The 13,049-nt window shown below is 43.0% G+C and overlaps 1 protein-coding gene across 1 annotated transcript; it reads left to right on the forward strand.

Moving 5' to 3' along the window:
• The first annotated feature begins 539 nt into the window (after positions 1-539).
• On the forward strand, positions 540-6,053 carry grk7a (G protein-coupled receptor kinase 7a). Its single transcript, XM_061977701.2, has 4 exons — positions 540-1,290; positions 2,153-2,608; positions 4,214-4,494; positions 4,575-6,053. Exons 1-4 carry the CDS (start codon positions 694-696, stop codon positions 4,915-4,917), a joined length of 1,677 nt encoding a protein of 558 aa, XP_061833685.1. The 5' UTR covers positions 540-693; the 3' UTR covers positions 4,918-6,053.
• Positions 6,054-13,049: the final 6,996 nt, after the last annotated feature.

The raw sequence follows: 13,049 nt of genomic DNA on the forward strand, positions 1-13,049 counted from the left end.
GTGGGTGTATGCATGTATGTGTGTTTATATATATATATATACACATACATACATACACACACACTCTATAATTGGCCCCCAGACCAATGTGGCCCCTGAGTCAAAACAATTACCCAGGCCTGGTATAAATCCTGCTTTGGGTAATTTTTTTTTTACTAATCATGGGAAAGATGGTACTCTTTTTGCTGAGCACAGTCAAGGTTTCTTCATGCAAGGCATTTAACCCCTGCACCCCCTGACATAGTTCTTAGCACACTTTTGAGATGTATGTGCTCAAGAGAAAAACACAACTTTTAATTAGGTTTTCAGCTGCATTGGCTTGTAGATTGCCACTCATTTGGAGTTGCACAGTCGACAGTACACAGGAGCACTGCTAGTGACTGCTGTTTAACATGAACAAATATAGAGGGCCACAAAGCTTCTTAAGACAGAGCCCGCTTACGATTCCTTTTCCGTGTACTGCATCCTCGAATAGACCACACAAAGATACTTAAGCCAAAATCCCTGCCTGGTATTTAAATCTAAATGAGTAATTACTGGGTGTGTCAGTGTGTCTTAGGTTTGCAGGTGCTCATTTGTTGACTGGCTTTAGGGCTTCAGACACACTGCACCCGTTGCAAGAAGTTTTTCCCTTGGAGCTGCTGAAGAACCCAGTCACATAAGGAGGGGGACTGAGCACATACAGCTGCCAAGATGTGTGACATGGGTGGACTGGATAACCTGGTGGCCAACACGGCCTACCTCAAAGCCCAGGGTGGTGATGACAAGGAAATGAAAAAGCGCCGTCGCAGCTTGTCTCTACCCAAGACGGAGCAATGCAATGTTGTCCGAGCCTCCTTGGAGAAGGACTTTACGACAGTCTGTGAAAGGCAACCTATTGGCAAAAAGTTTTTTCGGGAATTCCTGTCAAGTAATGCCCAGTTCAAGCTTGCTGCAGAATTCTTGGATGAGCTTTATGACTGGGATCTGTCGGAAGGTGCAGTAAAAGACAAGTCGCGTCAGAACATCATGAACAAGTATTGCAAGGCGGACTCCAAGAACTTCTTGGCCTTTCTCACTGGGGAGGCCTCTGACAAATGCAAGTCTGTGACAGATGCCAACTTCAGTGAGGTGATGAAAGGCAAAGTCCAAGAAGGTGTGAGAGAATATCTGAAAGACAAACCCTTCACAGATTACCAGGCCAGTCCGTTTTTTGATAAATTTCTCCAGTGGAAGGAGTATGAGAAGCAGCCCATCAGCGACAAGTACTTCTATGAGTTCAGAACCTTGGGAAAGGGTGGCTTTGGAGAGGTAAGAATTCGCTCCTTAAGGTATAAAATAACACCAAAATACAATAATAATGAAATCATCAACAAGCTAAAGGAACATAATTGTAACCTCTGTGATTGTAACTAACAATGATCATCACGTCATAAAATATTAAAAACGTATTAAAAATGTTTGCACATACGTTCTATTTTAGAAACATAGTTTGCAGAATTTATGATAACGGATCAAAAAGTAAACCCTTTACAAATTGTAATAACATAGTTTCATGTTTTTTATCCAGATAAATGCCAGCATAAACCAAAAAGTTCAAAATCAAGTTGTTTTTAACGCCGATATTAAGTTCTGTGTGAAATGAGGCTCTTCTTTTACCCATTTAAAGATGGCTTCCCTGTTTTATTGTGATGAGGTAAAAGATACAAGATCATGACTTCTCCCCCCAGTATTCATGATGCTCCGAATTTAAAATCAGATCCAACTTTAAAGCGATGCTCATAAATGACATTGGCTCAAGAAATGAGCCTGGAGGAACCCCCTTTTCGGTTCAGTAACAGGCTCAGTCAGGCTCTTGGCAGTACGCCCGAGCGTACATCCACGACTGAAGGTCAAAAGGTTGACAGATACAAAGAAAGGTTTGTTTGAAAAGTAAAAGACAATAAATACATCTAAAAAGTGATGAACACTGTTCCTGTGAAGTTCACATAGTTGACTCCTTGACTTCAAGCATTCTTGCCTTTAACTGCAAATTTGTTCAATACCAGAACGTCCGTTGTGAGACTATTTGTCACAGACATTAAGCTGAAAACATTTTTAGCTTTACACTTATTTATTAGTGCAGTTGTTGTCTTCGCATCCAATTGGTATCTTCCAACCTTGTTTTTTGCAGGTATGCGCCGTTCAGGTGAAAAACACAGGCCAGATGTATGCCTGCAAGAAATTGTGTAAAAAGCGTCTGAAGAAGAAGGGCGGAGAGAAGATGGCCCTTTTAGAGAAAAAAATCCTGGAGAAGGTCAACAGTCTGTTTCTGGTCAATTTGGCCTACGCTTATGACAGCAAGACCCACCTGTGCCTTGTCATGACCCTGATGAATGGCGGAGACCTTAAGTACCACATCTACAACATAGGCTATGACGGCAAAGGCGTGGACAAGGGCATTGAGATGAAGCGCATTGTTCACTACACGGCCCAAATCACCACGGGGATTCTGCACCTGCATGAGATGGATATCGTTTATCGGGACATGAAGCCGGAGAACGTGTTGCTGGACAGCCAAGGCCAGTGTCGACTTTCAGATTTGGGTCTGGCCATAGAGCTGGTCCCAGGCAAGACCGTCACCCAGATGGTGAGTAGATCCACTCAAAGGTTTTGCCTTAAACATCGACTTTTGTTTGCTCAACGGGCTTGCACCCTGACACAAGTCCAGTCTTGAGACAGCAAAGTACTGGTTGCTTGGTGACACTGCATATCCCTTCCTGCCAGTGCTCAGATATCAGCAGATAACAAAGGCCGTCATCACCAAAACTGACCCCGAGTTCTTGGACAGGCTCTTAGTCTTGGTGGGCTTTTCGCCTTAAATCCGGACAGGGATTACCGGAATACTTAAAGATCTGTGCTATGAGTGTCTGTCTGTTATGTAACACATGCGATCCTTTTGCAGTGAGATTCCAGGAGTCCAGGACCTTTTTAAAGACAACTGATACTAAGCACAAGACACTTTGCTTTAGTTTACTTACCACCAAATATGCTGCACTTTTGTTTGTCATTAATGTATGACAGCTCAAAACAACTTTTCTATGGCCATGTCTTCTAACCAAACATATGAGGACCTTTCAAACAGAGTATCTTTAGGTCTTACTTGCTGTAGCAAGGAGTAAGCCCTGCAGCTCTACGAAGGTCTCAGTAATCTCATTATCCAGTACTGTGATGCTCCTCAGCCAGCTAAAGTGACTGTACTAACCTCCTATGGCAAGGCTGGCTTTGGTCCCCTAATCCTCTTAGGGGGCATTATACAAGTCTGTCCCTGATCAGATTGTCAGAAAAATAATAGTAGAAGTTTGCAAGCAACGTGACTTTGTTGCTTCCCAGGTTGATCCTAAAACTATCTTTTGTACTGCTTTATTATTTGCGTGCTTCTGTTGACTGTAAAGTTTTTCTTATTATAAGCAGACCTCACATCGGATGCACAGAAAAACCCATCCAGGATTTATTGTTAAAGTTAAAGTTAAAGTACCAATGATTGTCACACACACTAGGAGTGGCAAAATTATTCTCTGCATTTGACCCATTACCCTTGATCACCCCCTGGGAGGTGAGGGGAGCAGTGGGCAGTTGCGGTGGCTGAGCCCGGGAATCATTTTTGGTGATTTAACCCGCAATTCCACCCCTTGATGCTGAGTGCCAAGCAGGGAGGTAATGTTGTTGTTGAAGAAGAAGAAGAAGCTCTTTATTGTCATTGCACAAGTACGACAAAATATAATTTTCGGCACAAACCTGTTCAAGATTAGAAAAACGTACAGGGTAACAGAACAGGAACGCTGATGGGTTATTATATGTCAGAAATATACATCATGTTGGACACATCGGGAAGGTAACTGATAAATGTATTGTGGTGTTACGTGTCCCTGCTCACGGTTACAACGTCCAGAAAGGTGCAGTCTTTATGCAAGCGGTAGAATAACTCTGTCAGTGTGTAGACACACATGACTCTTGACAGGTAGTAGGATTAGCATTAGGATTAAGCTCCAGGTCCGAGACTGCAGGTCAGGTCATGCAGGGAGAGGGGAGGAGGGGAGCTGTTAGTGTTGGCACAGGTGTTAGCAGAAAGTAACTAAGCTAAAGGTGAAAGTTACAAAGACTTATTGAGATTTCCAAAGTCCATATCTCCTGGCTGGAAAGTCAATCTTGTGACTGAGACTTCCTTATTTATTACCCTACCTCCCTTCCTCAGGCTGGCACAGGAGCGTACATGGCTCCAGAGCTCTTGAACAAAACTCCATACAGGACATCTGTGGACTGGTGGGCGCTGGGTTGCAGCATTTACGAGATGGTGGCCGGCTACACGCCTTTTAAAGGCCCCGACAGCAAAAAGGAGAAGGTGGAGAAGGAGGAGGTGCAGCGTCGTATTGTCAGCGAGGAACCCAAGTGGGAGCACAAGTGTTTTGATGCCAGCACGAAGGACATCATCCAGCTTTTCCTCAAGAAGAAAATCGAGGAGCGTCTGGGGATGAAGTAAGACGTCGTTCCCTTCTTTATTCCAGTCTGGTGTGATGGATGTTTGGCAACCCTAATCCGAAATGTGTTTTCTTTAGGAATAACATGGAGGATCCCAGGTTGCACCCGTGGTTCAAGAGCATCAACTTCCCACGTCTAGAGGCCGGGCTGGTGGATCCTCCGTGGGTGCCCAAGCCCAACGTCGTCTATGCAAAGGACACGGGAGACATTGCAGAGTTCTCCGAAATCAAAGGCATTGAATTTGACGCCAAGGATGACAAATTCTTCAAGGAGTTCAGCACAGGTGCCGTGCCCATACCCTGGCAGCAAGAGATGATCGAAACAGGACTGTTCGATGAGCTCAACGATCCCAACCGGAAAGAAGGAGGCGGGGGTGATTTAGATGGCGATGCGAAATCCGGCACGTGTATATTGCTGTGAGAGGACTCGTCATATAACTTTTTGTCAGTCACAACATTCAAAAAGATGGTGGACACTTCAAGTATGATGCGGCATACGATCTCAGGCTGAGCTCCCCTGGTCCTGGGGCAACAGAAGGAGGATCAAATGGTATTTGTGCTGCACCAATTCTTTTGTTAATATCTTTAATTGTGTCAACTTTCATACATGTTGACCAGGAATGTCAGCTCTGTGTTGTCATGTCATCCGAGCTCTATAGAGTTAGTCGAAGGCTTTTGTGCCACAATTACTAAACTATAGTTAGTAATGCAGCTGAGATAGGCTCCAGCACCCCTTGCGACTCCGAAAGGGACAAGCGGTAAAAAATGGATGGATGTATGAATGGATAGTTAGTGGAGGAAGTGTCAGGTGCGTCGACTAGAGACATATGAATCACTTCTCTGGCTGATTTGACGATGCCATCATAAGGTTACACACCATGAAAAGTGCTTTTTCACCATATGTATGGCAGGTAGTTGTAGTCCTATCCTTAACCTCATTGTCTGACCTCAGCTTTATATTCATTCAACAAGTGTACATATTGTAAATAAAGACTATGTGTAGAGAGTTTAAAACAGAAGGTTTAGTCGAAAAATACCTAATGTTGGTGCTATGAGGCATATCAACTAATAGCTATGTATGGACTATTCATTCCTAACGGTTGAGGAGGTTTCTGAAGGGGTATTGGAATGTTCTGTTTTCCCCGCCCACACCTTCCAAGCAGAATGTGACTAACCAAAACCAGATGCTGAGAAAACATCTGCACGTTTTGTTGTATAATGAGGATTTAGTAGTAGGTTGTACAAAAAGAATGAGCACTATTTGAAGTTAATGTTGTGGTGTTGCAACTGGGAAATTGCTAGGATTTGCAGGTTTGGACCATATTAATTTAAAAAACAAAACAGAGAAACATTACTTTTTGTATTTGATGCTACTAAATTCTCATGAGACAGGGGAGTGAAATTGTACACGTCCTATTTTTTTCTTTAGGGAGAGTTTTTACAGTTACTGTGAAAAAAATGATTAAAGGTGGCTTAACATGCTACATAGAAGTAGCAGATGTACTGATGGAATTTCCTTGAATCCTTTGAATAAAGGGAAATGCATGTCTTTTAAAATGCGTCTTTTCTGTCTGTCAGTAGAGACCACAGTCCTGTAGAGAACTGCAGAGTAAAACATGATCATGTCGGTTGCTGACCGCTCAGGCCTGCGCTATGTGGCAAGTTCAACTCTTAGCTGTTAAAGGGATAACAACTGTTATCCTTTCACATTCTTTGCTTAAATCAGACTCAAATCCCTTAAGGTTCTAAAGCATCTCGAGGCAAGTGCCAGAAGGTTGGTCGGTGCGGAAAGAAGCCAATGTTGGACTGTAAAGGCACTGAATATGTACATCAAAGTATATTACGATGCCATCGGAATGAATGTAAGCATCTCAAGGACAAAACTGACCTCATGAAATAGTTGTGTCTTTGGCCCGACTCAAAGAAAGTAGGAGCTTAGGAGACACTTAAACCCACAGAGATTATCCCTCGGAAGCACAAAACTGCATGAGCAACAGAGCGCTTGATGGATGGCTGTAACTGCGTTTTCAAAAGTACCATCATTTACGCGATTGTGTGAATACATTTAGACAATTGTTACAGCCTTAGAGTGTGAATGTTCTCTATCTGTATTGTCCCTGCCATGAGGTGGACACTTGGCCAGGGTGTACCCAACCTTCTGCCTGGCATAGGCTCCAGTCCTCCTGCGACTACGAAAGGGACAAGCGGTAGAAAATGTATGGATGTGGTCTTCTTTGGGAATTTCTGTGTTGGAAATTGTTCTCCCACATGTCAGGTTAATCAGACACTCCAGATTGTCCATACTGTGAATAGTTGTGTGTCTATATGGGTCCTGAGATTGACTGGTGCACTCGCCTCCCCCTCAAAGTCAACTGGGTTAGGCTCCAGCTCTTGTGTGTCCCTACCAGGATAAGCAGTAGAAAATGGGCTCCAACTCTATTGCCCTCATGTGGCAAAAACTAAGTACAGCACAGCAATCATACACTACATGTCATAAAGTCACTTTAGAGAATACAAATGGAGTGCAGCAGTGTTCATCACCCAGCTTCCTCATCCTTCTTGTTGAACGCTGCTCTCCCCAATATCAGTGAGGTAGAGAGCAGCAGTAGCCCAAGGCCTCAACCGGATACCATATACCAGACCGAGGCAATTATTTTGACTAGGGGACCACATTGAGAGAAAAAATGTGAAATTTTAATTTGTATTGGTATTCATGAAAACCCAAGCACAAATACTAAAATAAATACTGCAATATATACCGCAATACTTAGCTGTAAAAATCTGCTGTACAGTATTGTTTGCTGGGGTCCATTTTTTCAGGAAAAACTCATAATAATGTTTGATTGTACACAAGAGTAAAGTATGTGGGATTTACAATATGAACGATAAAACACTGAATATGAACAACGTATGAAGATCGCTCCTCTTTTACTTCTCGGACCACCTCCTCAATCAGCATCTTTTAGAATCAAGCAAAACGCAACAAACATGACAAATATAAACGCAAAGTGTAAAACACACCTACAATCTGAAATAAGATTGCTTTTCTGCAGAAGTTTGAGGTAAAAATCTGCTTCCACGTTTGTCCCGGACACCCACGTTTCAGGCTGGCTGCTCTGGAAACAAACCCCGCCCACACTGCTTGGTGCCTCGTCTGAGCGGCTGTGACGTAAATTAGCGCAACACCTGGTTTATCACTTAAGAGCTAACCATTGAAATACTTTCTATTGTATAGTTGAAGACTTAGGGTGATTTGAAAACAGCACTGCACATCATAATGGCGGCTACACTTTTGATGTTAAATGTCTAAAATAATTATTTGGAAACGTCCGGCGTGGAAATTTGCCCAGGTCTGTCATATAAGCTGTACAAATACTGCACATTGGTCCTTAAAGGGGAACATTATCACCAGACCTATGTAAGCGTCAATATATTCCTTGATGTTGCAGAAAAAAGACCATATATTTTTTAACCGATTTCCGAACTCTAAATAGGTGAATTTTGGCGAATTAAACGCCTTTCTATTATTCGCTCCCGGAGCGATGACGTCACAACGTGACGTCACATCGGGAAGCAATCCGCCATTTTCTCAAACACATTACAAACACCGAGTCAAATCAGCTCTGTTATTTTCCGTTTTTTCGACTGTTTTCCGTACCTTGGAGACATCATGCCTTGTCGGTGTGTTGTCGGAGGGTGTAACAACACGAACAGGGACGGGATTCAAGTTGCACCAGTGGCCCAAAGATGCGAAATTGGCAAGAAATCGGACCTTTGTTCCGCACACTTTACCGACGAAAGCTATGCTACGACAGAAATGGCAAGAATGTGTGGATATCCTGCGACACTAAAAGCAGATTCATTTCCAACTGGACTGGACAGATCAGCTTTCAGGAAAAGAGAGCGGATGAGGGTATGTCTACAGAATATATTAATTGAGGAAAACTGGGCTGTCTGCACTCTTAAAGTGCATGTTGTTGCCAAATGTATTTCATATGCTGTAAACCTAGTTCATAGTTGTTAGTTTCCTTTAATGCCAAACAAACACATACCAATCGTTGGTAAGAAGGCGATCGCCGAATTCGTCCTCGCTTTCTCCCGTGTCGCTGGCTGTCATGTCGTTTTCGTCGGTTTCGCTTGCATACGGTTCAAACCGATATGGCTCAATAGCTTCAGTTTCTTCTTCAATTTCGTTTTCGCTACCTGCCTCCACACTACAACTATCCGTTTCAATACATGCGTAATCTGTTGAATCGCTTAAGCCGCTGAAATCCGAGTCTGAATCCGAGCTATTGTCACTATACCTTGCTGTTCTATGCGCCATGTTTGTTTGTATTGGCATCACTGTGTGACGTCACAGGAAAATGGACGGGTGTATATAACGATGGTTAAAATCAGGCACTTTGAAGCTTTTTTTAGGGATATTGCGTGATGGGTAAAATTTTGAAAAAAACTTCGAAAAATAAAATAAGCCACTGGGAACTGATTTTTAATGGTTTTAACCCTTCTGAAATTGTGATAATATTCCCCTTTAAGCACAGGGATCTGGTCGGAGTGACAAAGAGCTCCAAATTCCATCATCATACAGTAGGTAATTTCAGCAGCTTCGAGCTCCTAAATGTGAAAGGGAAGATCTTTGCCACCCTGGCGAAGAGATTTACCAGCTACCTCACAAGCAGCAGATACAACGCCTGTGGGTCCATTGCATTAAATTAGAAGTCCCTGGACTTCATCCATATCCCTGTCTGCATTAAAGTCATGGTAGCCTCCAGACCGCCAAATGTGCTGCATCCACCAGGACTTTACATCAATCTAGCCAATCCTGTTTGTCGCTGCCTTTGAGATCATTCTCATCCTCGTGAACATGATTGGAGGAGTGACATTTTCCACCAGACCAATGAGAAGCTCCATTGGACAACATCGCCACCGTTTAGACAGCAGCATGCATGGCAACGCCGTAGGTCATCGGTAGTGTCAAGGAGGGTCGGGCAGGCATCGGGAGCAATAGGACCCCACTTTCTGGTCAAAAGTCTCCAAAGAAGAGCCCGTAGTGGTAGCAGAAGGACAGATCAAGAATGTCTAAAAATCAAAGTGTTTTCTCAGAACTGGTAAGGATGTCAGATCTGTGGAAGACCTCCCTGAGCCAGACTCAGTTTCCCGATTAGATGCACCTATATATGACGCCCAAGTTGTATCGGAAACCTTTACCAATGGTTCGGTGGAGAAGATACTTTTCCCTTCTGAAACACCATCATATCTTGACGGGCTTTGAGACATACAGCAGTTGTCCAAAAACTGCTACATGATCTGGTGCCTAGGAAATTGGAAGAGGTGTCGGGCAGACAGAAGCCTGTCCCTGGTCCAGCAAGACCTGCACTTTTGTTTTCAAGAGCTGAAAGAACATCACGAACCCTACCAAAAAGAAACTGGACTCCCAGCAGAGAGTGGTCCATGATGGTCTAATTGCAGATTGTGAAAACATTACTCAGACGGGTTTATGTGGTCAGAGCCATGCAACACCATCATGCTGTTAAAGTTCACTGTAGGAGGAGAATATAGAGGCCGCAAACATGTGGTAAGCAGACGAGTGCATGGTCGGAGAACTTTCATGTGATCTGTCAAAGTGGGATGTAGGTGTTTCATCGGGTTCTCAACCGCTACATTCAGCAACAAGGTGTCGACAGCCTAAGGAAGGAGGTGTCAGAAACTGAGGACTGGCTGAGGAGGCCAAAAAGTGAATCTTCTGGCTAGAACTAAGGAAGAAGCAGAGGAGTTTGGGGCACAGTAACACCAACTATTGGGCATCAGCGGGGTTGGCAGGGAGAGATTGAGCCACCACCATGAGCTGATGGCCCAATTATGTCCACAGAGGTGTTGAGATGAACACACTGGCTCATCTCGTATGATGATACACTGCAGTAAAATTCCTGACCGTTAACATTTCCATTTCACATTTTAGCTACAGCAAAACCGTGATTGATTACCCATCCATCCATCCATTTTCTACCGCTTATTCCCTTTGGGGTCGCGGGGGCGCTGGAGCCTATCTCAGCTACAATCGGGCGGAAGGCGGGGTACACCCTGGACAAGTCGCCACCTCATCGCAGGGCCAACACAGATAGACAGACAACATTCACACTCACACACTAGGGCCAAATTTAGTGTTGCCAATCAACCTATCCCCAGGTGCATGTCTTTGGAGGTGGGAGGAAGCCGGAGTACCCGGAGGGAACCCACGCAGTCACGGGAAGAACATGCAAACTCCACACAGAAAGATCCCGAGCCCGGGATTGAACCTAAGACTACTCAGGACCTTCGTATTGTGAGGCAGACGCACTAACCCTTCTTCCACCGTGCTGCCCACTGATTCTGCATGCTAATTTTTGTGGAGAAGCACTAAACGCTAGCTTGCTTAAATGCTATCATGAATAAAAGACACATAAAGGTTTTAAAAATACAACTTAGATTTCAGCATACTTTTAGAACTTTTGAGCACATTCAACGATACTGTGATAATAGCGCAATGTTGATATTGTTACATCCCTACTTGCACATGGACACATGTATCAAACAGTAATGTCCAGCATTTATCGAAAGTGTTCAACTAAACAGGGAAACAAAATCCAAATTGAACATTTGACCAAATTGAAACAAGGAATATTATTTCAGTATATCTTCTTTTTCTGACTTATTTGGTTGGTGGTGTGTGGTTACATTTTCTGATGTAAAAATATGTACTTTGGCTCGAAAAAAGTTGGGAAACACTGTCGGAGGAGAACGGAGATGGGAAACCACAACACTGAGTCCAAAAGTTTTAGGTAATACCTAAACTGACCTCTGAGAGGCAGCAACGAGCCACACTATTGGGAAATAAAAAGAAGAACAGCTAGGCTAACTGTTAGCGTCACTGCTAACCAACTATGTTGTGGCAAGACTTGTTTGACACATTTGTTCTCGATTCAAATTACAAAACCCAAAACCAGTGAAGTTGGCACGTTGTGTAATTCGTAAATAAAAATAGAATACAATGATTTGCAAATCATTTTCAACTTATATTCAATTGAATATACTGCAAAGACAAGATATTTAATGTTCGAACTGAGAAACTTATTTTTTTTTGCAAATAATCATTAACTTAGAATTTAATGGCAGCAACACATTGCAAACAGGTCATTTTCATCACTGTGTTACATGGCTTTCCTTTTAACAACACGTTCGGGAACTGAGGAGACGAATTTGTGAAGCTTTTCAGGTGGAATTCTTTCCCATTCTTGCTTGATGTCGTATTTTACGCTTCATAATGCGCCACACATTTTCAATGGGAGACAGGTCTAGACTACAGGCAGGCCAGTCTAGTACCTGCACTCTTTTACTATGAAACCAAGCTGTTGTAAGCAGGGGCGTCCATGAAAAAGACGTTGCTTGGATGGCAACATATTTTGCTCCAAAACCTGTATGTACCTTTCAGCATTGACGGTGCCTTCACAGATGTGTAAGTTACCCATGCCTTGGGCACTAATACATCCCCATACCATCACAGATGCTGGCTTTTGAACTTTGCGCCTAGAACAATCTGGATGATTCTTTTCCTCTTTGGTCCACAGTTTCCAAAAACAATTTGAAATGTGGACTCGTCAGACCACAGAACACTTTTCCACTTTGCATCAGTCCATCTTAGATGAGCTCGGGCCCAGCGAAGCCGGCGGCGTTTCTGGGTGTTGTTGATAAAAGACTTTGGCTTTGCATAGTACAGTTTTAATTTGCACTTACAGATGTAGGGACTAACTGTAGTTACTGACAGTGGTTTTCTGAAGTGTTCCTGAGCCCATGTGGTGATATCCTTTACACACTGATGTCGGTTTTTGATGCAGTACCGCCTGAGGATTCCAAGGTCACGGACATTCAATGTTACGTGCAGTGATTTCTCCAGATTCTCTGAACCTTTTTGATGATATTACAGACCGTAGATGGTGAATTCCCTAAATTCCTTGCAATAGCTCGTTGAGAAATGTTGTTCTTAAACTGTTAGACAATTTGCTCACAATTTTTTTTACAAAGTGGTGACCCTCCCCTCATCCTTGTTTGTGAATGACTGAGCATTTCATAGAAGCTGCTTTTATACCGAATCATGGCACCCACCTGTTCCCAATTTGCCTGTTCACCTGTGGGGTGTTCCAAATATGTGTTTGATGAGCATTCCTCAACTTTCTCAGTTGTGCCAGTTTTTTGAAACATGTTGCAGGCATCAAATTCCAAATGAGCTAAATTGGCAAAAAATAAAGTTTTCCAATTCGATTGTTAAGTGTCTTATATTTGCAGTCTATTCAATTGAATATAGGTCGAAAAGGATTTGCAAATGATTGTATTCTGTTTTTATTTACGATTTACACAAAGTGCCAACTTGACTGGTTTTGGGGTTTGTAAAACTACACGTTTTGTTGAATACAAAACAATTTTTCTTTTGTACATTTTGTATTGTAGTACTAGTCAAAGTTTGGACACACTTTTTAGTGTGTCTCTTTCCGGTGGTTGTACTACATCAAATAAATACCC

The sequence above is a fragment of the Nerophis lumbriciformis genome, linkage group LG18 (genome assembly GCF_033978685.3).
Source record: "Nerophis lumbriciformis linkage group LG18, RoL_Nlum_v2.1, whole genome shotgun sequence".
Lineage (NCBI taxonomy): Eukaryota > Metazoa > Chordata > Actinopteri > Syngnathiformes > Syngnathidae > Nerophis > Nerophis lumbriciformis.

Excerpts from the sequence above, each read along its gene's own strand:
- grk7a (XM_061977701.2), top strand. The coding sequence starts at position 694 with ATGTGTGACATGGGTGGACTGGATAACCTGGTGGCCAACACGGCCTAC. Across the intron at positions 2,609-4,213 it reads GCAAGACCGTCACCCAGATG|GCTGGCACAGGAGCGTACAT; the intron begins GTGAGTAGATCC and ends TCCCTTCCTCAG. Across the intron at positions 4,495-4,574 it reads GAGGAGCGTCTGGGGATGAA|GAATAACATGGAGGATCCCA; the intron begins GTAAGACGTCGT and ends TGTTTTCTTTAG.